The sequence below is a fragment of the Leucopleurus acutus genome, assembly GCF_964270905.1.
Source record: "Leucopleurus acutus genome assembly, chromosome: X".
NCBI classification, from domain to species: domain Eukaryota; kingdom Metazoa; phylum Chordata; class Mammalia; order Artiodactyla; family Delphinidae; genus Leucopleurus; species Leucopleurus acutus.
In genome coordinates, this window is record NC_139148.1 from 130,592,587 (window position 1) to 130,613,452 (window position 20,866).

Genomic DNA, 20,866 nt, shown 5'->3' on the forward strand with positions numbered 1-20,866 from the left:
CTCTTCCCGTCCCTCATCTCCTGCGGCCTAATTGAGGAGCGGGTGGGGCCTTCACAAGCTGGGGAGAAGCCCTCCTTCTGCCTAGTGGGGACCTCGGGAGAGCCTCGCCCAGGCCCGGAGAGGGGCAGAAGGAGCCTGGCTTGGGAAAGGGGGGGTCAAGCTTCGCCACGAGAAAGCTGTGTGACGCTGAGCCGGGCCCACCCATCTCCGGTCGCAGTTTCCCCACTTATAGACACGCTGAACTAAGTCATCGCCCAGAGCTCCGCAGCCCCACGTGTTAATAAAGGGGGCCCTGCGGAATTGGGGGCAGGCGCGGGTGGTGGCAGATAGCCGGCTGCAGCTAAGCCAAGCTCTGGAGGGCTCGGCTCCCCCTTGGCGGGGAGAACGGAGTCCTGGGATGGCTGTCGCCAGGAAGGGAAGCAGAGGCGGCCAGGAGCCTACTTCCCCGTGCCAGAGGCGGGAGGCTCATGGGGGAGGGGGAGGAAGTCCCCTCCTGAGCAGGTCACTCCCAGAGGCCTGGTTGGGGCGGGGCAGGCGATGGAGCGCCGATCTGAGCTCCTGGGCCACCTTTGCGCCCGCTGCCGCCCAGCTGCCCAGGAGCCCGGGAGCCCGGCCAGGTAAGGGGCTACACGGGGGCATACCAGCCCTCCCACCGTGTCCCCAGCCCTCCAATGGCCACCTCTCTTGGCCTCTGTCAGGGCGGGGGGGGGGGGTCTATCTGTCTGCCTCGCTTCTTGTGGGCCGCCTAGGTAGGTCATGGGCTTGGTTCGTCCATCTGTCTGACTGTCCCTCTCTCCAGCTTCCCCTGCCTAGTCCTGGGAGGAGTGTAGCAGGGCTCCGAGGTCGATGTCTCTCAGGGGCCAGACCTCACCAACCCTGGTTAGGCTAAGGATGTACCCCCAGTGCCCGATCACTGGAACACACACACTCACGCATGCGTGCGCGCACACATGCACGCGCACGCACACACCCCCACCCCACCACCCCGGCAGCTCTCTAAGGACCCCTATCCGGAGACTCTGGGCAGCCAGGCTGGCCCCTCTGGTGGGAGGCTGAGCTCGCCACCCCGTCTCCTCCAGGCGCTCAGGACTCCTGCCCGCCCCACCATGGTCATGGCGTCCACCACGTCGGGTAAGGTCCCAGCCACTGTCCCTACCCATCCCCCCACCCTTTCCTCCACTGGGATGAGCCAGGTGGGCCGGGCGGGGTTGGATGAAGCCAAGAAGCCCCTTTCAGAGACCTCCTTCACCCACTTCTCCGGGCTGCTGGTGCGGGGAGGGGAGCGCATGGCCCTATGTATTCGCTTGGGCTGGGGCTGCCCTTCCCTCCCCACCACATGCGGATCCAGGAAGTGGGAGGCTGGAGGGAAGCAGAAGGCCACCAGCTCTGCCTGACCAGCGGGAAGCTCCCTGGGCTCGGTTCCCCTGCAGAGCACACTCCCTAACTCGGGCCTCTCCCCCCACCGCTGCCCAGCTGTGCCCCGGCCCCTCTCCCAACCTACGCCGCCCGGCAACGGCAGCGAGGAGGAGCCGCTCGACGCCCGGGACCCGCTGCTAGCCCAGGCGGAGCTGGCCCTGCTCTCCACAGTCTTCGTGGCTGTGGCCCTGAGCAACGGCTTGGTGCTGGGTGCCCTAGTGCGGCGGGGCCGGCGGGGCCGCTGGGCGCCCATGCACGTCTTCATCGGCCACTTGTGCCTGGCCGACCTGGCCGTGGCTCTGTTCCAAGTGCTGCCCCAGCTGGCCTGGGACGCCACCGACCGCTTCCGTGGGCCCGATGCCCTGTGCCGGGCTGTCAAGTACCTGCAGATGGTGGGCATGTATGCCTCCTCCTACATGATCCTGGCCATGACGCTGGACCGCCACCGCGCCATCTGCCGCCCCATGCTGGCACACCGCCATGGAGGCGGAGCTCGCTGGAACCGGCCGGTGCTGGTGGCCTGGGCCTTCTCGCTTCTCCTCAGCCTGCCCCAGCTCTTCATCTTCGCCCAGCGTGACGTGGGAGACGGCAGCGGTGTCCTCGACTGCTGGGCCCGCTTTGCTGAGCCCTGGGGCCTCCGCGCCTACGTCACCTGGATCGCCCTGATGGTGTTCGTGGCACCTGCCCTGGGCATTGCCGCCTGCCAGGTGCTCATCTTTCGGGAGATTCACGCCAGCCTGGCGCCGGGGCCTGCAGAGAGGGCCGGGGGGCGCCGCGGAGGGCGCCGGACGGGCAGTCCCAGCGAGGGAGCCCGGGTGTCGGCGGCCATGGCCAAGACCGTGAGGATGACGCTGGTGATCGTGATAGTGTACGTGCTGTGCTGGGCGCCCTTCTTCCTCGTGCAGCTGTGGGCAGCGTGGGACCCGGAGGCACCTCGGGAAGGTGTGTGGCCGTGGCTCGAGCCGTGGGGGCCGCTCAGGCTTGGCTGCACACACACCTTGGCCCCTCCCCTCCCCAGCCGTGGGCTCCCGAGCGGACGCGGGCTGATGTGCACTGCTAGCCGCTGGGTGGCACGTGGGTCGCGGCCTTCCCTGGGCACCCTCATCCCCAGCCCAGACCCCTGCACCACACAGGGCCCCCCTTCGTGCTGCTCATGTTGCTGGCCAGCCTCAACAGCTGTACCAACCCCTGGATCTACGCTTCCTTCAGCCGCAGCGTCTCCTCCGAGCTGCGAAGCCTGCTCTGCTGCGCCTGGACGCGCGCCCCGCCCGGCCTGGGGCCCCACGAGGAGTCCTGTGCCACGGCCAGCTCCTTCCTGGCCAGGGACACCTCCTCCTGAGAAACGAGGGGCGCCTTCCTTCCAGAGGCTCCACGAAGCTCAGCCGCCTGCCCGGGGACAGGCTCCGCGATCGCGCGGGGGCCCGGCAGTCAGCTCCTTGGCGCCGCGTGTAGGGAGGGGCTGCGGCGGTGGGCTGCAGGGTCCGGGGCCGGCGCATGGCTTCCACCCCAACCAGTGCCTGCCCTGCCGGCTGACGGAGGTCCCGGGAGCGGGGGGTGGGGGGTGGGGGCCCAGGAGGAAGAAAGGGGTGGGGCCGGGGGCCTTCCTTTCCCCGCCTCTCTAGTCCCCCTCTGCCCTCCCTTCTGACTCTCCCCGTCATAAAAGTTCCAGCTCATTTCCCACCTGGCGAGTCTCCTTGGATCAGGGTAACGGTGGGCGCGGGGGCAGCGCGGAAAGATTCTCAGAGCCCTCCCGCACCCAGACACGTGAGCGGCTCTAGAACCCGCCACGCAGGCCTTCAAAGGCAGCCCTGTGCCAAGGAACCCCCCGCAGAAGCTGTTCCCAGCCTGCCATCTTTGGGGGGCCAGGAGGCTGGCCCTGTACCCACCTTCCCAGCCCCACCGAGACAGAGAACTGGCTCGCGTCGGGGAGTCAATGCACAGGCCTTTATGAATGGCCGCCAACACCAGGCTGGCACCCTCGGCTGAGCAAGGGCACCGGGCACCCGACAACCAGCGACGAGCCCTCACGTGAGGGGCCTGAGCCAGGGCGGGGGAGGCTACAAGCAAGCAAAGGGCCTGGGGAGCCCGGCCGGTCTCCCCCGTGGCCGCCTGGGGCGGGGCGGGGCCTGCAGAGGAACCGGTAGCACCTCAGTGCGGCTTGAGGGGTGAGTCCAGGTCCTGGGGCTGGGAGGCCAAGAGTGAGGCTGGGGCCCCAGGGCCACGGGAGAAGCCTTTGTTTTTGCCGAGGCGGCCGCAGGCCACGGTCTTCGGGCTGCGGGGCCCAGGGCCAGGGGAGATGGTGGACGCCGGCCCGAGGCCCTGGCGGACGGCGGTCTTCCCCAAGAGCTCCTTAAACACAGAGTCCATGGTCTGCGCCACGGCCTGGCGGGGAGGAGAGGAAGGCAGGGCGTCGGTGCGAGCAGCCTCCACCTGGCCAGCCAGTCCCCCACCCCCAGGTCAGTGGCGCCAGCTGACCCAGGAGCGAGGCCCTCCTACCCTCCGCTGCCCAAACTCCTCCATCCCCTGAAACAAAGTCCTCGGCCACCGCCTGTCCCCAGGCCCCTCCCCTCCGTGGGCCCTGCAGCTGTCGCCCCTCCCTTGCCCGGTTTTGCTCCTGCCACTTTTGGTGTGGCGGTCACCGTCTCCTCCGGGGACAGCAATCCTCAGTCCAGCCCTGAAATGGGAGCCCCTCTGGCTGGGCCCCGGGCCCCCCTCCTCTTCCCACTCTCTCCCTGGCTGAGATCACAGCCACCATCCCCTGGCTTCGGGGGCCACCAGCGTGCCTGGACCTCCAGGGCCAGTGGTCCCCTGCAGCCCAGGGAGGAGGGGCTGAAATGCCCCTGGAGAGACGTGCACATCCTAACCACCCCCCACCCTGCACTGGGCTGGGACCCTGTGTGGAAATAGGGCCTTTGCAGATATAAGTTTAGGATCTGGAGATGGGGAGACGATCCTGGGTTATCTGGGCAGACCCCAGATGTAGTGATAAGTGCTCACACGGTTCCCGGGGCTCAGCCCGGCGGTGCCCACTGGGAGCCCACAGTGGGGTGCGCTGGGCCCAGAGGGGAGCCGGGTGTCCCCAGGCTGCACCCCTGGCCCCGGCCACATCCGGCACCCGCTCTCTCCCCCTGCAAGAACTACGACCCCGCCTGGCTCCCCAGTCAGCCACCTCCCTCAGCCTCTTGTCTACCTGCCCCTTTCATCCTCCCTGGCTCGCCAAGTGCCTGCCACGTCACCACCTTTCACCTAGTCTGGCTCTAGATGCCAGCCTTGAAGCCTGTCCCACTCACCGCATCCCACTCAGGAACCGAACGTGAAGCCCAAATGTGAGAGCCCCAGGTCCCCTTCCCTTCTACCCTGCCTCCAGGCCCGTCCCTCCCCACTGCACTCACACCCTTGCCGGCCTGCCCCTCCCTAGGCTGGGCTCCACCGGCTGGTCTGAGGTCAGGAAGGTCAGACTTGAACCTTGGGAGGGAAGAGTCCGGTTCATAAGGGGAAGCAGAGACCCATCCCCGAGAGGTGCCCCCCACTTGCCACACGGCCATTCCCAGCTCTCACCTTATCCACCTCCACATGTCGCTCCGGGGATGCTGGGACCAAGCAGCGCCGTCTGTGCCCAGAGGGGCCCCCGGGTGTGCCGAGAGGGGCCTCGGGTTGGGTGCACGGCTCTGGCCTGCAGGGCATAGACAGTGGGCCTGGCGGGGGCCCTGGAGAGGCTTCTCCCAGCCCGGGGTGTGGCCAAGGGAAAGGGAACAGTGAGGCCGGTCCCTCTCCACCTCCTCCAGCCTGGGGTGGGCGGGCAGGGCCCCCGGAAGCGGTCTTCCCCTTGCTCACCTCTGGACAACCTCCACGGCCGGGAGGGCCTCTGGGCTGCTCACCAGCTCCCCGGCGGCCGGCAGCCCCTGGCCCACAGCAAGCTTCTCTGCCCTGGCGCCAGAGAGACAAGACCGCCTGTTAGAACGCTCATTCTGGGCTTCGGGTCTGGGGGCCAGAGGGCTCAGCGCTGGCCAGAAGTGGTCAGAAAGGCGCACTCTGGGCCACCCCGGGCCTACGGAAGCGGGGACTCGGGGCGGGGGAAGGGCCAGAAGCCCGGGTGAAAGGAGAGCCTCCCAGGAAGGGCCCCAACTTCACTCACTCACCCCGCTGGCAACGCGATGTACTTATGGGGGATGAGTCCCCGGGCCCCAGCGTGCTCGCCCCGCCACCAGTCGCCTGAGGCCCGCTCGTGCAGCCGCAGCACGTCCCCCCGCTGGAAGGTCAGCTCCTGGGCCGTGCGGCCCGTGTAGGCAAAGCAGGCCACGGCCTCCACAACCCCCTCCGGGTCTAGGGAGAAGAGGGGACCCCAGTGTGGGGGAGGGGTGGAGTGGGCATCCAGGGCGGGGACAGGGTGGGGCACTCCTTCCCGCCCCCCTCACCGTCCTCCGGGGCCAGGCTCCCAGCCTCCGGCTCCGGCTCCGGCTCCGGCTCCGGCTCGTTCTCCGCCGCCGGGCCCTCCAGCTGGGCATCCCTGCAGTGCAGAGCAGAGCAAGGCGGATGAGCGCACGAGGGATCGCCCGTCTGCCGGACCTCCCTCCCGGCAGCACGAAGAGCCTACCCCAGGCAGCTGGCAGAAGGCGGCGCCATGCACTTCTCATAGACAGGGCCGGGCAGCTGGGCCAGGGGCGGGAAGACCCGCGAGGGCTGCACAATGACCGTCTGCACCAGCTGGTTCACCCGGCCCTGCAAGGCCACCGGGTCCTGCCCGGCGGGTACGGGCAGCAGCGTCGGCCCGAAGCACACGGCCAGGTTGTAGGCATCCATCATGTTCTCATCGCTGTACTGGGCCAGGCTGGGGGCACAGGTGGGTCACAGGCAGGGAGTTCTCGGCCCGGTGTCCCCTCACTCCCACTAGCAGCTGGCTAGGGCCACCCCTGAGCCGCCCTCGCCCCGCCTCCGCCCGCGCCGAGAGGTACTCACTGGTTGAGGAAGGTGAAGAGGTAGCGCAGGACCACGAGCACCGGTGCGGGCAGCCGGGCCAGGAGGCGGCTCACATGCTCCACCCACTCCGCCACGGCCTCCGCTTCTGCGGCTTCTGCGGCCGAGGCCAGTGCCCCGGAGAGAAGCCGTGAGCGCAGCCGTGGAGGCCAGCGGGGAGGGCCCCCCCAGGGCCCGCCTCAGACCCCCGCCTCACCCGCAGAAGCCAGCAGCTCCCTGAACAGCTCCGGGGGGAATATCGGAGGCTGCAGGCTCCGGAAGTAGAGCTTCAGCACACCTGCCACCGAGTCCAGGTCATGGGCGGTGCAGCCCTCCACCAGTGGGTCCTCTCCTGAGGGCGATATGGTGGCGCAGGGGGCGAGAAGGCGGATGGCACTGGCTCTTCCACCCACCCCCATCCTCACCCCCAGCCCCGCCGGTCCCCACCTCTCTCAAAAGCGTCACGGATCTCCGAGACCCGGGGCTGGGCGCCCGACACCCGGAAGATGCCCTCGTGCTGCAGGCCTGCGGGAGGACGGAGAGCCGGTGGGCGCAGGATCGGGTGCCAGGCCAGCGGCAGGAGGGCCCAGGTCTTACTCACCGTTGAGGTTAATGAAGCGGATGCAGCTCTCCACCACCAGGGGCACGGACTGGCCCGAGCTCTGGGGACAGGGACAGAGAGGGTGTTCCCTCCACTGTGGACACAGCACTCACTCGCTTTTATTTTCTCTTAATGCGTTATGCGGTCAGCAGTAAGGCCTGCGAGATGCACGCCCAGGTGTCCGACATCCCTGGTGCCGTCTCGGGCCACGCCTTACGTTTTACCTGCTAACTGTTTATTGCTGGCATGTGGAAATGCCATCGAACTCCGTATGTCGACCTCGAATCAAGTAACATCGTGAAACCCAAAATTTGTTCACTTAAATAATCTGTTGATTCTTTTGAACCGTGACATACAGAATCACATCCTGCAAATAACAGTGTGATTTCTTCTTTTCTGATCCTTCTTGCTTCCCTTACTTCCTCTCTCGTACCCCAGAAGTGGGGCCCGTGGACACCCTTGCTTCTGTTAACTCAACTCCTCAGCCCTAAAATCGCTGCCACCCGAGGCTTTCCGTTACTAGTTAGGGACGTGCCCTCTGACCAGTGCAGGCCCGACAAAGGCCCACCCAGGAGGAGACCGGTGGCCGGGGCGGAGGTTACTGGGCTCACAGGCAGCCCCCGGGGCTGGAGGGAGAGCAGAAGCGGGGAGGGGCCCGCACTTGGTTGGCGGGTGACACAAAGCAAGTACCTGGATAAACTTCTCCATGTCTCCCCCAAAGAGCTTCTGGTTATACTGGGAGCTGGGGCGGGGAAGGCGTTTCTTCTGGAGTTTTCTCTGTGTGTACTGGGTCCTGTCGTGAACAGGAGCTGGCTCTGAGGGGAGTGGGTGTGGAGACTAGGCTGCCCCGACACCCTGGCCCAGCCAAACAGCTTGCTGGAGCTCGCGAGCTATTCCAGAACCCACTGGGCAAAGTGGGAAACAGGCCACCGAAGGACGAGCAACAGAGCCGGGTCCCAAAGAGAGGGGAGGTGGGGACCCCACAGCTCCTCGGGACAAGCTGGTCCTTCACGAAGGACTCACCGAGACACCTCCCGCTCTTCCTTGTCACCTGGGGAGGAGAAAACGTTGGTGTGTCTCTCAGGCCGGGAGGTTCCTCAACCTCCCGCAGAGGGAGAGGGCACCTGAAGGCCCAGGGCAGTCACAGGACAAAAGGCGGGATAGGGGCCGGGATCCTCGCTGGCTTATTCCCTGCGTGCCAAGCACCCTCTCTGGGTGGAGAGCACGTGGGCCGGGTGGAGGACCCAGGAGGAGAGCCAAGCTGCGGCCACTCCCGGCCCTGGGGGTGGCGAGGCAGGGGCTCAGGGGGCCAGGAGCGGGGCCCACCTCGCTGAATGGCCTCCTGCAGCTTCTCATGCTTGGCCTGCAGCTTGGCGAGGATGCTCCGTCCACTCAGGTACTCCTGGAGTTTCTAGGAAGCCCCAGGAAGAGTCCAAGGCTTTAGTCCTAGCTCTGGGCCTCCCCGGCCCCACGCCCTCCTGGCCCCGCCTCCCCACCGTGACGTAGAAGGTCTCGGTCTCCTGCTGCTGCCCCCGCCTCCGGCTGGCCTGCCGAACCCCTGGGTCCGAGCTGGTGGACTTGAGGGACTCGGTGGAGGGGCTGGCCTGGAAGGACTCGAGCATGTCCCCATCTTCCGACGCCACCACCTCCAGCAGGGCCTGCAGGGTGGCCTTCAGCGTCTTGTTTACCTGGGGAAGAAGTGGGGACAGGTGAGGGACAGGGAGTCCAAGTCAGAAGGCAGGGGAAGGGCAGGCCGGGTCACCCATACCTCCTCTGTCTCGATGGTTTGTCGGTCCAGGCGGCTCCGGATATTGTAGGCTCTGGGCAGAATCTCGTCCCGCAGCTCCATCTCAACCCGGATCTCAGCCACCTGCAGAGGGCAGCATCCAGGCGGCTGAGGGCCACGCCCGAGACGCAGGGTGGGGCTGGGCAGCAGGCACCGAGGTCTCTGGGGCCCATTTTCGCTGCCTTGGCGGCCGATGCACAGGATCACCAGCCTTGACGCTGCGTACAGCCAGATCTGAAGCGTGGCAAGGACACCTTCCCAAGGGGAAGGCGCACACCCGCACGCATAGAGACTTGCGCACGGACGTTCCCGGCAGCGCTACTCCTCACAGCCCAAAGGAAGAAGCAACCCAAGCGTCCAGCAGCTGACGAAAAGACAAGCAAAGTGCGGTCTCTCCATACAATGGAACGTTATTCAGCCACAAAAAGGGAGGGAATTCTCACACGTGCTTCAACATGGGTGAACCCTGAGGACGCTATCCTCAGTGAAACAAGCCTTTTGTCACAAAAGGACAAATAGGACATGATTCTACTTGTATGAGGCGCCTGAAGTAGCCAGATTCCTAGAGGCAGAGAGTAGATGCTGGGGGCCATGGGCTGGGGGCGGGGGAGTTAGTGTCTGATGGGGACAGATTTTCCATCGGGGAAGATGAAAAAGTTCTGGGGATGGACGGTGGTGATGGCTGCACAACATGTGCAGGTGGTTCACGCCACTGAACTGTGCACTTAAAACGGGCAAAACGGTGAGTCTTATGTGTATTTTACCACGATTATAAAATTTCTATCCAGGCCCTACAAAACGCTGACATTAGAAGACCCACCCCCTCAAGCCCACATAATGGGCAGAAAACCAGAAATTGACTCTCTGGAAAGGATAAATCAGAGGGGTTCTGGACTCAGGGACACTAGTCACTGCTGAGGAAGGGGACGAAAGTCCCTACTGATGAGAGAGAACACAGCAGCCGCCGCCATCTGGGGCTGGCCAGGAGCTCAGAGCTGTGCCTCAGTGTGGGCCTGTTGGACATAAGGAATGTCACAGAGCATCAACGTCAGACAAAGCCACTGTGGCCATGACGGCTGAAGATAAAAAAAAAGTCATCAGCGTGTCTGAGCACAGACAAAAGCAAAAACCTTGTCCAAGGCACAAAAATGAGCAAACCTCCGTGCGCCCCAGCTAGTGTGAGGGACGGTTCCTTCCTCACTGATGACAGCTCTAGCCTCCCTTTAGCCACCCCTGCCCCGTCTTCTCAATAAGATTTATTAAGACACCCTGTCAGAGTTACCCCTGTTTCCTGACAGCATCCAAGCCAGCGCCAGGCCCCTCCCCCAAGTCCCCTAACCCTTGCCCAAGTCCTCGGAGTCCTTTCTAGCACCCTCTTACCGAGACACCCCCAGCTCCCCGTGATGTGGGTGTCCCTCACAGCAATGATCGGAGTCCCTGCCCAGCCACCCTGGGGGGAAACCCACTGCTGACAAGCTCTGCTCACACACATCAGATACGTAATGCACCTCTCTTCAGTGCCTCCTCTGAAATATGAACTGACGGCCAAGAACCGGCAGCCATTTGAGGGAGAGCGCTAAAGTGGAAGACATCGATCAAAGCAAGAAAACAGTGAAAAGGCAGGGAACCGGGGGAAAATGTCAAGAAAAGGAACGAACATTTCAGAAAGATTTGAGAAGATATTGTATCCATGAAACAAGAAGAAAGGGCTATTTTAAATAGGAATTTGGAAAACAAACCAAAACTCTTAAAAACAAAAAAATATGAAAGTAAATTAAAAAAAATTTCAACAAGGGGCAGGAAGAAATGGTCGAAAAAATATCTAAGAAAGCAGAACGAAAAGGTATAGCGATGAGAAATAGGAAAGATAAAAGATAAGGAAATCGGGGCTTCCCTGGTGGCGCAGTAGTTGAAAATCCGCCTGCCAAGGCAGGGGACACGGGTTCGAGCCCTGGTCCAGGAAGATCCCACATGCCGCGGAGCAGCTAAACCTGTGCACCACAACTACTGAGCCTGCGCTCTAGAGCCCGCGAGCCACAACTACTGAGCCTGCGTGCTGCAACTACTGAAGCCCGCACGCCTGGAGCCCGTGCTCCTCCGCAAGAAAAGCCACCGCAATGAGAAGCCCGCGCACCTCAACGAACAGTAGCCCCCGCTCGCCGCAACTAGAGAAAGCCCGCGCACAGCAACGAAGACCCAACACAGCCAAAAATAAATAAATAAATTTATATTAAAAAACAAAAGATAAGGAACTTAGACTGTCAATCCATGGTGTTCAACATCAAATTACAAGAATTCGTGAAAGGAAGAGAAAAGAAAATTAAGGGAAGGAAATTACCAAAGGAATAATATGAGCTCAAAACCTTGAGACACAAGTTTGCATAGTGACGAGGCCCACTGGGTGCCCAGCGCCAGGAAGGAAAAGGATCCCCAAGGCACATCATCATAAAACCTTACACGAGGGAAAGAGTCCATCCTAAAGGCTTCAGGGAGACAAACTGCAGGTCACGTGCAACAGTCCAGAAATCAGAATGGCATTGCACTTCTCACCTACAACCTTGAATTCTATACCCAGCTAATTTCAAGGATAGAATACAGACATTTGGGGCTTCCCTGGTGGCGCAGTGGCTGAGAGTCCCCCTGCCGATGCAGGGGACACGGGTTCGTGCGCCGGTCCGGGAGGATCCCACATGCCGCGGAGCGGCTGGGCCCGTGAGCCATGGCCGCTGAGCCTGCGCGTCCGGAGCCTGTGCTCCACAACGGGAGAGGCCACAGCAGTGAGAGGCCGGCGTACCGCAAAAAAAAAAAAAAAAAAAAAAAAAAAAACCCCAAAAAAAGAATACAGACAGTTTTTCAGACTTTCGAAGTCAGAAAAGTATGGGGAAAGATGTCCACACAAACAAGGGTAATAAACCAAGAAAGAGGAAGACACAGGATCTGGGACACAGACGGTCCAACGCAGGAGAGAATGGCAGGAATGCTCAGGACGATGGGGCAGGGAGGTCCTAGACTTCACAGGCCTGCAAGCCGGGACTGGACGGCTCCAGGGCAGAGCGCTGAAGAGAAGAGATCGCCTGGTGTGAGGGGAAGACGGAGACGACAGCACTGGGAGGTGGTGATGTGGGGAGGAGCCCTAATCAGCCACGAAGGAGGCCGGTAGGGCCTCTGGAAGCGCAAAAGCGCTAGCAGCACCTGCCGCGTTGCTTGCAGCAGAAGCAGCAGCTAGAAGACGGGGAAGGGGTTGCGTCTGGGGAGTGGGAATCAGGGACGGAACGGGTGAGTCAGAGAAGGGCTGTGTGCCATTGGACGCCTTGAGTAACGTTTGACTTCCGATACGACTTTGGTCAAAATGCTTATTAAATAAGTAAAAGCCCAGTGTAACCCCAGTCCCTGCACACTGTTCACGAGGATAAACTGGTAAACGAAAGAATAGCTCGGAGGTGCATTTAAAAATGCCTAGTGGGGACTTCCCTGGCGGTTCAGTGGTTAGGGCTCTGAGCTTCCACTGCAGGGGGCACAGGTTTGATCCCTGGTCGGGGAACTCAGATCCCACAAGCCGTGTGGTGCGGCCCAAAAGAAAAAAAAAAAAAAAGATGCCTAGTTATAAGTTACTGTTTGCGTGGTTTCTTTCCCCGCAAGTTTGCATTATGAAACGTCTAAGGTACATAGAACCGTCAAAAGAAGAGTATACGGACAGCTATATACCACCCGCCAGCTGGCCTCAAAACCAGTGGCATCCTGGCTGTTTGCCCCTGCGGGGGGTGTGGGTGTGTGTGCGCGTCCTTTGCCTGAACCGCAGAAGTGAGCTGCGGAGGTCTGCTGGCTCCAAACGCAAGTCCGGAAACCTCAGAGCCTCATTTGTCTTGAGGCCACTGAAGGAGGGTCTGAGAAACAAGCTGCCATCACAATGAAGACGAGAAAACACAAAGCATTTGCCTGAAGGGGCGGGCAGAGACCCTCACCTCATCCCCCTCGTGGGGCTGGTAGTCGAAACGCAGCGGGGGACAGAAGGCGGCTGCGTGCACCTCCAGCACCTTGGCCTTGTCCCCTGGAGGGTCTAGGGCTTCCACCACCTCCTCCAGGCTGCCCAGGCCCTGTAGCTGGGAGGCCTGGGTGCGGCTCTCGGCGGCCGTGTAGCTCCGGAGCACCTGCCCCAGGGCCAGGTGGAATCCCGTGTCACAGCACTGGGGGACAAGCGAGGACACGGCTCGGGCAGGCTCGGCACACAGGCGCCCGGCCCCGCCTGCCCGCCAGCACTCACGTCCATGAGGTCCAGGACGTCACGCACGTAGTAGTTGTTGACAGCGGCGTTGACGCTGGCCAGGCTGAGCAGGTACTCGTTGCGCGCCTTTGTGCACTTGAGTTTGTGCTCCAAGAACTTGGCGTGGCGCTGCTCAGGACCACACAAGCCCCAGGATCACCCACGCGGCCCCAGCTCCGCCTCCCATGTAGCCCTCACCCGCGACACATGCTCTCTCTCCTCCCTTCCCCACGCGGACAGCTACACCCGCTGTCCCACCAGGTCCCTCAAACAACTTGGCCCCGAAGTCATGATGTCCTCCCTCCGCAACCCTGGCAGCCTCAGCGTCCCCATCCTCTCTTCAGGGACCGCCTCAAACATTCCTCCTCCCCTCCTGTCACTCAGTCACCCATTCGACACGTCCGCTCGCTTGTCTGCAATCTCACAGCAATGCGTGAGGCAAGGACGGGTGGGTGGAAGGGCCCCCAGGCTTCCGGCAGCAGATTTCTCTTTGCCCAGCAGGGCTTGGTGGGGGAGACCAGCTAGGAGCATGCCGGCTGTCCCGGGCCTAGTGGCTCTTCTCCTGCCCGCTCTGTCTACCACCCCAGCTTGGGGAGCCCTCCAGAGCCAGCCCCGCCTTCCTGCTGCACACCACCTCCCTGCAGGGCCGGGACTCGGAAGGACAAAGCCCAGGAGCCAGAGCCTCCGGACACAGACGGCTGCCCCCCAGGCCCACCTTCTCCACCAGCCGCCCTCCCTTCTTGAGGGAGCCCTTGCGGAGGGGCCCTGCCTCGGTGCCGGCACTTCGGCATGCCCGCTTCTCCTCCTGCCGCTCGGCTTCCCGGAGCTTGGCCTCGGCATTCACGCTCTCCATGTGGTACACCTGGTATGTCTTCTTGGCCTGCAAGGAGGCCCAAGGCCAGGCAGCCCTGCTCAAGGCCACGGCCGCAGGCAGCCCTGCTCAAGGCCACGGCCGCAGCCAGCCCTCCCCCTCCGCATCCCAGCCCATCCGGGACTCGGACCTGAGCGCTCTGCCCAACCACCCAGTGCCCAGAGCAGGGAGAGAGGGCTGAGCTTGCGGTCCTCGAAACCCAGGTCTCTCCTTGAGCCTGGCTCGGGGAGATGTGAGGTGATGGCCTCCCTCTGATTCGGACAGGACCTGCGGCGCTCTCACCGTCTGAAGCTCTGACACCACCTCCAGGAGCTCCTCCTGCAGCTGTTGCTCCAGATCCTTACTCTGCGGGGGAGGGGAGTTGAGCACAGTCCTGCCCCAGTGCAACACCCACCTCCATCCTGCAGTGGCGGCCAGCCCTCAGCTTGGCACTCAAGGCTCCCAGCGGCTCCCCTCTGCCCGACGCCCCCCGGCCTCCTGGGCCCTCCCAGCCGTGACACCTCTGCATCGGGCACCCACGGGCTGCCCTCGCTAGATCTTGAGGCCATCCAGCATCCCGTGCCCAGGGCAGGGGCCTTGCCTTCTTGACTATGCGCCCAACATCCTCCGCGATGTGACTCAGGCGCTGGGCCAGGGGCCCACCCAGCATGTCGCTGAGGGCCGCGCTCTCGCGGCTCTGCTGCCGCGTCTGCTGCAGCAACACGGCCCAGCAGTGTAAGGGCGACAGGAGGGACGGCTCCTTCCTGGGGGAAACGGGCACTCAGACCGACAGGGAGCGGGGCCTCAGGCCCTGCTGCAGTCGTCCCACCGGCCAGTCCCCAGGACCCACCGGAAGCTCTGGTGCTCCCGGCTGCCACCCCCCAGGCGGCCTGCGCGGCCAGAGAAGCGCTCAACCAGCTTGTCCAGGCCCCGCGAGTACTCCAGCTCCACCTCGGCGCGGCGCCGCATGAACTCGGCCAGCTCCTGCAGCAGCTCCCGCCGCAGCTCGCCCTGCAGCTCCAGGCAGCGCAGCTGCTCGCCCAGCTGCCAGCGCATCTCTGTAGGGGCGGGGCGGGGGGGGTACGATGCAGCTCAGGCTGGGGCAGTGGACCCACCGCCCGAGTGGAGTGAGCGCCGAGCCGAGGGGGCGGGAGGCCGGCCGGGCGCTGCGGGAGGTCTGCCGTCCAGCCGGCTCGGGGCGGGCCTGAGGAAGGGGACCTCTGAGGTGAGGCTGAAGGGAACCAGCCGGGAAGGAAGAACGGAAAGGCCCTTCCAGGCAGAGGGCAGAGCCCTGCGAAGGGCCAGGGGCGAGAGGGAGTGTGGAGGGTCCCGGAGGCTCGGAGCAGGTTGGGATGGTGGGAGAGCACCTGGCACTTGGGCTTCCCATGACTCCCCGGTTTCCCTGCCACTTCCTGACCTTTGGGTGCCCAGGACCCCAGGCAGGGTGGCCGCCCCCGCAAACACAGACACATGGGGCTGCGCAGGCGCGGGGTGGCCACGGCGCTCTGCCAAACCTGCAGTGAACTTGCGGCCTCGCTGGCTGGAAACCCTGCCCTCAGCCCCAGGGAGAAAGGGCAGCGCCAGTGGGAGGGCCAGACCAGCTGGTGGAGGCTGACCAGTGACAGGACTGAGCAACTGGCCTGTTTGCTGTTCCCAGTACCGACTCCTCACTGCCCACCTCCGGGCAGAGAGGGCCACACCCCGCTCCCCACACTGCTGGCTTCTGACACCTCATCGCTGACTTGATTTGGCAACTTTCCCCACACAGACCTAAAGCAAAGAACCGCCTGAATGAGGATCTTAAGCAACCCACTGGCGAGCCCTGGGCATCCCGGGGACATAACGCACTGTCTCGGCTTCTGGCAAGCGGGTCACCACTTACTAATCGCTGTCCAAAAGAGGGACGTTAAATGACTCCTTCATTCAGCATAATGTTGGTTATGCACCCAGTCAGTCTAGACATGGAGACACGGTGCCCACCCTCCTGGGGACACAGCAGGGGGACAGGCACGCGCTAGAACGTGTCGGAACAAGTGGCACTGAGAAGACAGCACAGAGCGGGAGGTGGTCAGGAACAAGCAACGCTGGAACAGAGAGCTGAAGGAAGCAACAGAGGGGCCGTGGAGCCAGCGTGGCTGGAGAGAGCTGCGCAGGCCAGGGGAGGGGGGAGATGGCCAAGGCCCGTGGTTGGGGAGGACTCCCCGCTGGACGCCGAAGGAGAGGGGAGCCACAGCAGCGGAGCCACGAGGGTCCGGCTTCGCACTCAGGGCCCCTCAGGCTGCCGTGGGGAGCCAGGGCAGAGGTCAGGTGACGGAGGAAACGTGCCCAGCCCAGGTGGCAGCTACCGCACCAGTCCAGGCAAAAGACAGTCAGGGGCTTGGACCAGGCAGCCAGCCTGGGAGGAGGTGGGCAGTGGCAGGACCCAGGGTGGCTGTCGGAAAGAACTCTGCGGTGAACAGCTCGGTACTGGTGCCATGTGGGTTTCTGTCCCGCCAGTGGCGTCCCACGGGCTGTGGGGCACGGGGCAGCCTCCATGGGTCCTGCCTGCTCGGCATCCCCGTCTCCTCCTCTGATTTCCTTTTCGAGAACGTCCCCTTCCTACTCTCAGCCCCTGGGTCCCTCTCCCTGACTCCAGGCGCCCCAGATGGGGCTCTTGCATCACCCATCCCTCGGCCCCTCCACCGTCCTCCACCGTCGGACTAGATCAGTGACAGGCCCAGGGGCCACCATCCCCGCCCCGCGTTTGCACCGCAGTGACTGAACGAGAGCGCTCTCTTTCCACCAAGGGGTCAAGCTGGGTAAATGGAAGCCTGGGCGAGGACTGCTTCCTGAAGGTGAAACCAGTGCAGTCTCCTTACACCGTCCGAGGCCAGGCCACTTGAAATCAGGAGAGTCTTCATTAAATCAGGGTTAACAGTTTGGGGATAAAAGTAAATTTCATTTCATTCCAAGAAAGATCTGAGATGTCCCGGCTTGCCTCACTGTCCTCTGGCGTCTGCCCCTTCCTCGTGGAGCGACAGTTCCCTGGGGACCTATTACAAGCGAACAGTGCTCAACGGGCCAGCACACCAAACCGTTTCATTTCTTCTGTTCGGTGCAGCCAAGCCTGGGCTGGGATTCGGGCCTGGCGTCAGGCAGATGTTGAGCCGGCAGGGTCTGAGCACAGTGAGCCGGTGCCTGCTGAGCTCCCCAGGCTCCCCAGGCTCGCAGCTGAGTCGGCGTCCAGCTCTCAGATCTCAGCTGGGATGCGCTCATCAGGGAAGCCTTCCCAACCTCCCCACAGACTAGGTCTGGCCCTCTTCCTGTCCCCTTTCTTGACATCCGCACCCTCCCTTTATAGTGGTTTTCATCATAATTGAAATGAATTGTGTGATAGGTTGTTCACTGTATGTCTCCCCCACTAGACCTGTGAGCCATATGACAGCAGGGATTGCTTCTCCTGTGCTCAGCACTGTATGTTCAGGGCCTGGCAAAGAACAGATGCGTACAAAACATCTAGCAAAAGGAAGGATGGAATCCACGTATGCTTGAATTGCAGAGCCAGGACTGGGCCTCAACAACACTTCCTGTGAGCGAGGCATTCGGTCTCACTTCTGCTGACAAGCAAAGCAGAAAAGATGGCCTCCCAAACCACGACTATGCTGACCTTTCAGAATTTCGGGTGTCAAGACAGTGATCCCGTTTTTCTAGCATAGTAGGAAGTTTCTTTGGGTGGGGGGGTGGGGGCACGGGGCGGGGGGACGGGGAACAGAAGCTAAAACCATTAGGGACCCAGAGCAGGCAAGGAACAACTTAAAAGACAGCCTTGCTCGAAACCCCAATTTTTTTTCAGTGTGAAGGAACGACCCACATTTGCTGACTGAAGAGTTTCCAAAGTCCTTCAGCCGCATGACATTTGGGGGATGCGGCTGCGGACCATTCTCTCCATCTGAGGAATGTTGCAGGGGAGGCTTGGAGAGCTGACTGGCCCTGCACGGTCACCTCAAGCTGGCTCTGGGCAGCAGGCCACCCTTCCCAGACGGGGAGGACTCGAGCATACTTTGGTGTAAATTGCTTGTATTGGATAATTACGTTGGAATCTCCATCTATGGACTGGAAGGACATTCGAGGCTCATTTCATTACACCTCCTGGGACCTATAGGAGTGGCCATAAGCAAGTCACTGCTCCTCTCTGAGCTTCGGTTTCCTTCATCGGTAAAATTGAGCTATTGAGACTGATATACAGTGTCGCACATCTGAAGACACCAGAAAATGTTACAGCCTCAAACTGCTGGCACTTGGACGCTGCCTGCTTCCCTTTGCACGAGTTACCACGCCCTGAATAAGACCCAGAAAAGCAGTCGCCTAAGAGTTTGCAAAGCTGATTTGCATACGATTTGCACAGAGTGTTTCTCAGAACCCAAAGAGCTCTGCTCTTGCAGAGGGCGCAAGATCCCTCAGGCCAAGATACACTGTGCCGGTTTGACCCAGAGACAGTGGCCTTCAACTCCGAGCCACCTCAGCGCCCAAGGGAGGGAACAGGGACTGGGCTGCAGGGACTGGAGTGGTTTTAGGGTAAAGCCATCGCTAAATCTATCCACCGAAGCTCTCGGACCCCCTACCCAACCCCCGTCAGCAAAGTCAAGGTGCTCCATTTCACTGTGGCTAGAATGCCACTTTTGGGGGAGCACTCGGTGCCCCCTTCCCTCCTCGGAGTCCTTAGGTGAGGTGCAGGGAGAACCCAGGAGGACACAGCTATCAGAGGGAGGGAGGGAGCGAGGGAGAGTGGAAGGAAGGAGGAACAGCGGCGGTTGCGGCCAAAGGGACGTGGAGAGGCGGGCAGGGGGCGCGGGTTCCCTCCCTCAGCCCCCTCCGGAGGTCACTGGGGGAGAGCAGCGGGCCCTGGGCCAGCGGCCAGGTCTTTTCGAGCTCCCCCACGACCTTCGGGGTCTCCGTAGGGAACTGGGCCGGGAGCGCCCCGCGCCCTCTCACCTTTGACTTGCGCCTCATGGTCCGCCTGCGGCCCTCGCTCCCGGCGCAGCTTCCCGTGCGTGGCCATGGCCGCCGGGCGGCCGCGCCGTCGAGCTCCGTTGCTCCCACGCGGCCGCAAGCGGGCCGGGCGTTGGGACCGGAGGCCCCCGCAGCCAGCAGCCTGCGCCGGCCCCGCCCCGCCCCGCCCCCAGCGCGGCTCCCGGGGCGGGGCGGGGGCGGCCGGCGCGGCCCGGCACTGCTCGAGAGGGTCTGGGGTCGGGGGGGGCGGGGGGGGGGAGGGTGTGTGTGTGTGTGTGTGTGTGTGTGCGTGTGTGTGTGCGTGTGCGTGTGCGTGTGTGTGTGCGTGTGCGTGTGCGTGTGTGTGTGCGCGCGCGCCCACTGGGGCCGGGCCTTGCCGTCGCCTCGCCCCAGGCACTGGGCGCGCACCCGGACAGGCTTGTTCCCAAGGTTCGGCTGCTAGGGCCGGTGTGGGAGCCCTAAGGTGCCCGGCAAGCTGGCATCCTCTGGCTGCCATTCCCCCCCAGCCTCCAGAAGGCTGTCTGGTCACCACTGCCAGACTGCACATCGTGGCCATTGGCCCTGAATGCCAGTGCGCAGTGACACCATAGCTGCTCCAGACCCTGGGCTCCCTTGGGTCACCTGCCTCCCCCAGATCCCCAGGACATCAGATGGGGCCCACCCTTCCCAAGCACAAGGAGCCTGGAGAGCCAGGTGGGAAGGGAGGTCAGCACCAGAGAACAGAACGTGCCTTCACTCCCTCCAGGCCCCCTCATGGGGAGCGGGTGGGGGCGGAGGTCAGAGAGCAGGCTTGGGCTAAGGTTCCCCTTCTGCTCAGCCCTGTGGGGAGGAACAAGCCTTGTTGCCCCATAGGTGGTTACCACTTCCTGCTGCCGGAAGAGACTCTTCTGCCTCCTTTCCCCGGCAGCTTGCACCTGCTGTCCTAGGCCCAGGGGACTGGGGAGGGGCAGCCTTCTTCCCTCACTCTCAGAGTAAGGCCTTACTGAGCCTGGGGGCGTCTTGGGGCCTCTCTTAGACAGGAGTGCTGGAGTTTCCCTTCACCCCTCTCTACCAACTCGAAGTCACAGGCCAGGCCGACAGGTTTTTCTCCAGTATACTGAGAAGGCAGGATGCAGGTAGCAATTGACCAGCGGGACTGGACAACTATCTTCAGTTGGGTGGGAGGGAAATCCCTGGGGTATAGATGGTGGGGACAGGGGCGAAGGCAGTTAGGCTCTGGACTCGTGCCCAGGGGAGGCGGGCCTGTAGGCGCTAGTGCAAGGGGTCCGGGCATGTGTGTGCGTGGATGTCCAAGTCAGGCTCTGTGCAAATGTGGGCACACGTGACCCTGACCTGCAGCTGTGGGAGGGAGGGGAGTCTGCGCAGGTACTTCCTGGCTTTCAACTGTGAGCATCTCGCTCACCCAGAAGGGGAAAACATACCTCCTCAGTTCCCTGCCCCCCACCCCCAGTACCAGGCCCTTCTCTAAGGTGCAGTGTGTGCACGGGGCACTGGGGCTTTTCGGCCTGGGAGCAGGCCAGACCCCAGCAGGAAGGCATACCCCTCATCGGCTAAACCCAACACAACACACCTTGCCCCCTACCCTCTATCTGAGCCCTGACTGGTCGCCCAAAGTTCCTCCCCCATTCAGCAGAGCCAGGCACAGGGCTCAAGCCCGCAGGAAACTGCGGCTGAACTGGTGTCGGCGTCTACTTTCAAATGCTCTCCTTCGTCGTTTTGCTTTAGGACTCCAGAAATGCTCACGTGAAGCCCCATTCAGCCACTGGTGTCAAAACTCGAGTGACTAGCCCTGGCTTTTAGGACGCTTCTTTGGCATTTAAGGCCGAACTGCTTGCTGTGTCCTCAGCTCTATTGTTCCCCTTCCAAGAATCTAAATGGTGCAGAAGGGCAGGATCAGATCTGCGGGGCCTTGCTAAGCCTGTTGACAAGTGGAGTGAACACTTGGTCCTGAGGGGTGACCGCAGGGCTGACGTGGTCAGGTCTGCTGGGTGAAGGATGGACCAGAGCGAG

General features: G+C 62.6%; 2 protein-coding genes across 2 annotated transcripts; one reads left to right on the forward strand and one right to left on the reverse strand.

Annotated features, from left to right (window-relative positions):
* Positions 1–529: 529 nt before the first annotated feature.
* AVPR2 (arginine vasopressin receptor 2) lies at positions 530–2,755 on the forward strand (the record flags this gene model as incomplete). The annotated part of the gene is made up of 4 exons (XM_082864904.1): positions 530–617; positions 1,080–1,131; positions 1,474–2,358; positions 2,550–2,755. The coding sequence occupies exons 2-4, from the start codon at positions 1,107–1,109 to the stop codon at positions 2,753–2,755; spliced, it is 1,116 nt and encodes a 371-aa protein (XP_082721030.1). The 5' UTR covers positions 530–617; positions 1,080–1,106.
* Positions 2,756–3,487: 732 nt separating this feature from the next.
* ARHGAP4 (Rho GTPase activating protein 4) lies at positions 3,488–18,953 on the reverse strand. The gene is made up of 22 exons (XM_082864102.1): positions 18,839–18,953; positions 14,718–14,925; positions 14,469–14,631; positions 14,171–14,233; positions 13,733–13,897; positions 13,018–13,146; positions 12,719–12,940; positions 8,739–8,840; positions 8,467–8,658; positions 8,297–8,381; positions 7,994–8,021; positions 7,661–7,763; positions 6,971–7,031; positions 6,817–6,894; positions 6,587–6,721; positions 6,373–6,478; positions 6,011–6,244; positions 5,832–5,923; positions 5,556–5,739; positions 5,251–5,343; positions 4,975–5,089; positions 3,488–3,798 (listed from the first exon to the last, which is right to left on the reverse strand). The coding sequence occupies exons 1-22, from the start codon at positions 18,903–18,905 to the stop codon at positions 3,565–3,567; spliced, it is 2,859 nt and encodes a 952-aa protein (XP_082720228.1). The 5' UTR covers positions 18,906–18,953; the 3' UTR covers positions 3,488–3,564.
* Between the last annotated feature and the right edge of the window lie 1,913 nt (positions 18,954–20,866).

Coding starts and splice junctions, on each gene's coding strand:
- ARHGAP4 (XM_082864102.1), bottom strand. CDS start 18,905: ATGGCCACGCACGGGAAGCTGCGCCGGGAGCGAGGGCCGCAGGCGGAC. Junction 12,941..13,017: donor ACGTCCTGGACCTCATGGAC/GTGAGTGCTGGC, acceptor CTTGTCCCCCAG/TGCTGTGACACGGGATTCCA. Junction 7,032..7,660: donor ACATGGAGAAGTTTATCCAG/GTACTTGCTTTG, acceptor CCCTGTCCCCAG/AGCTCGGGCCAGTCCGTGCC.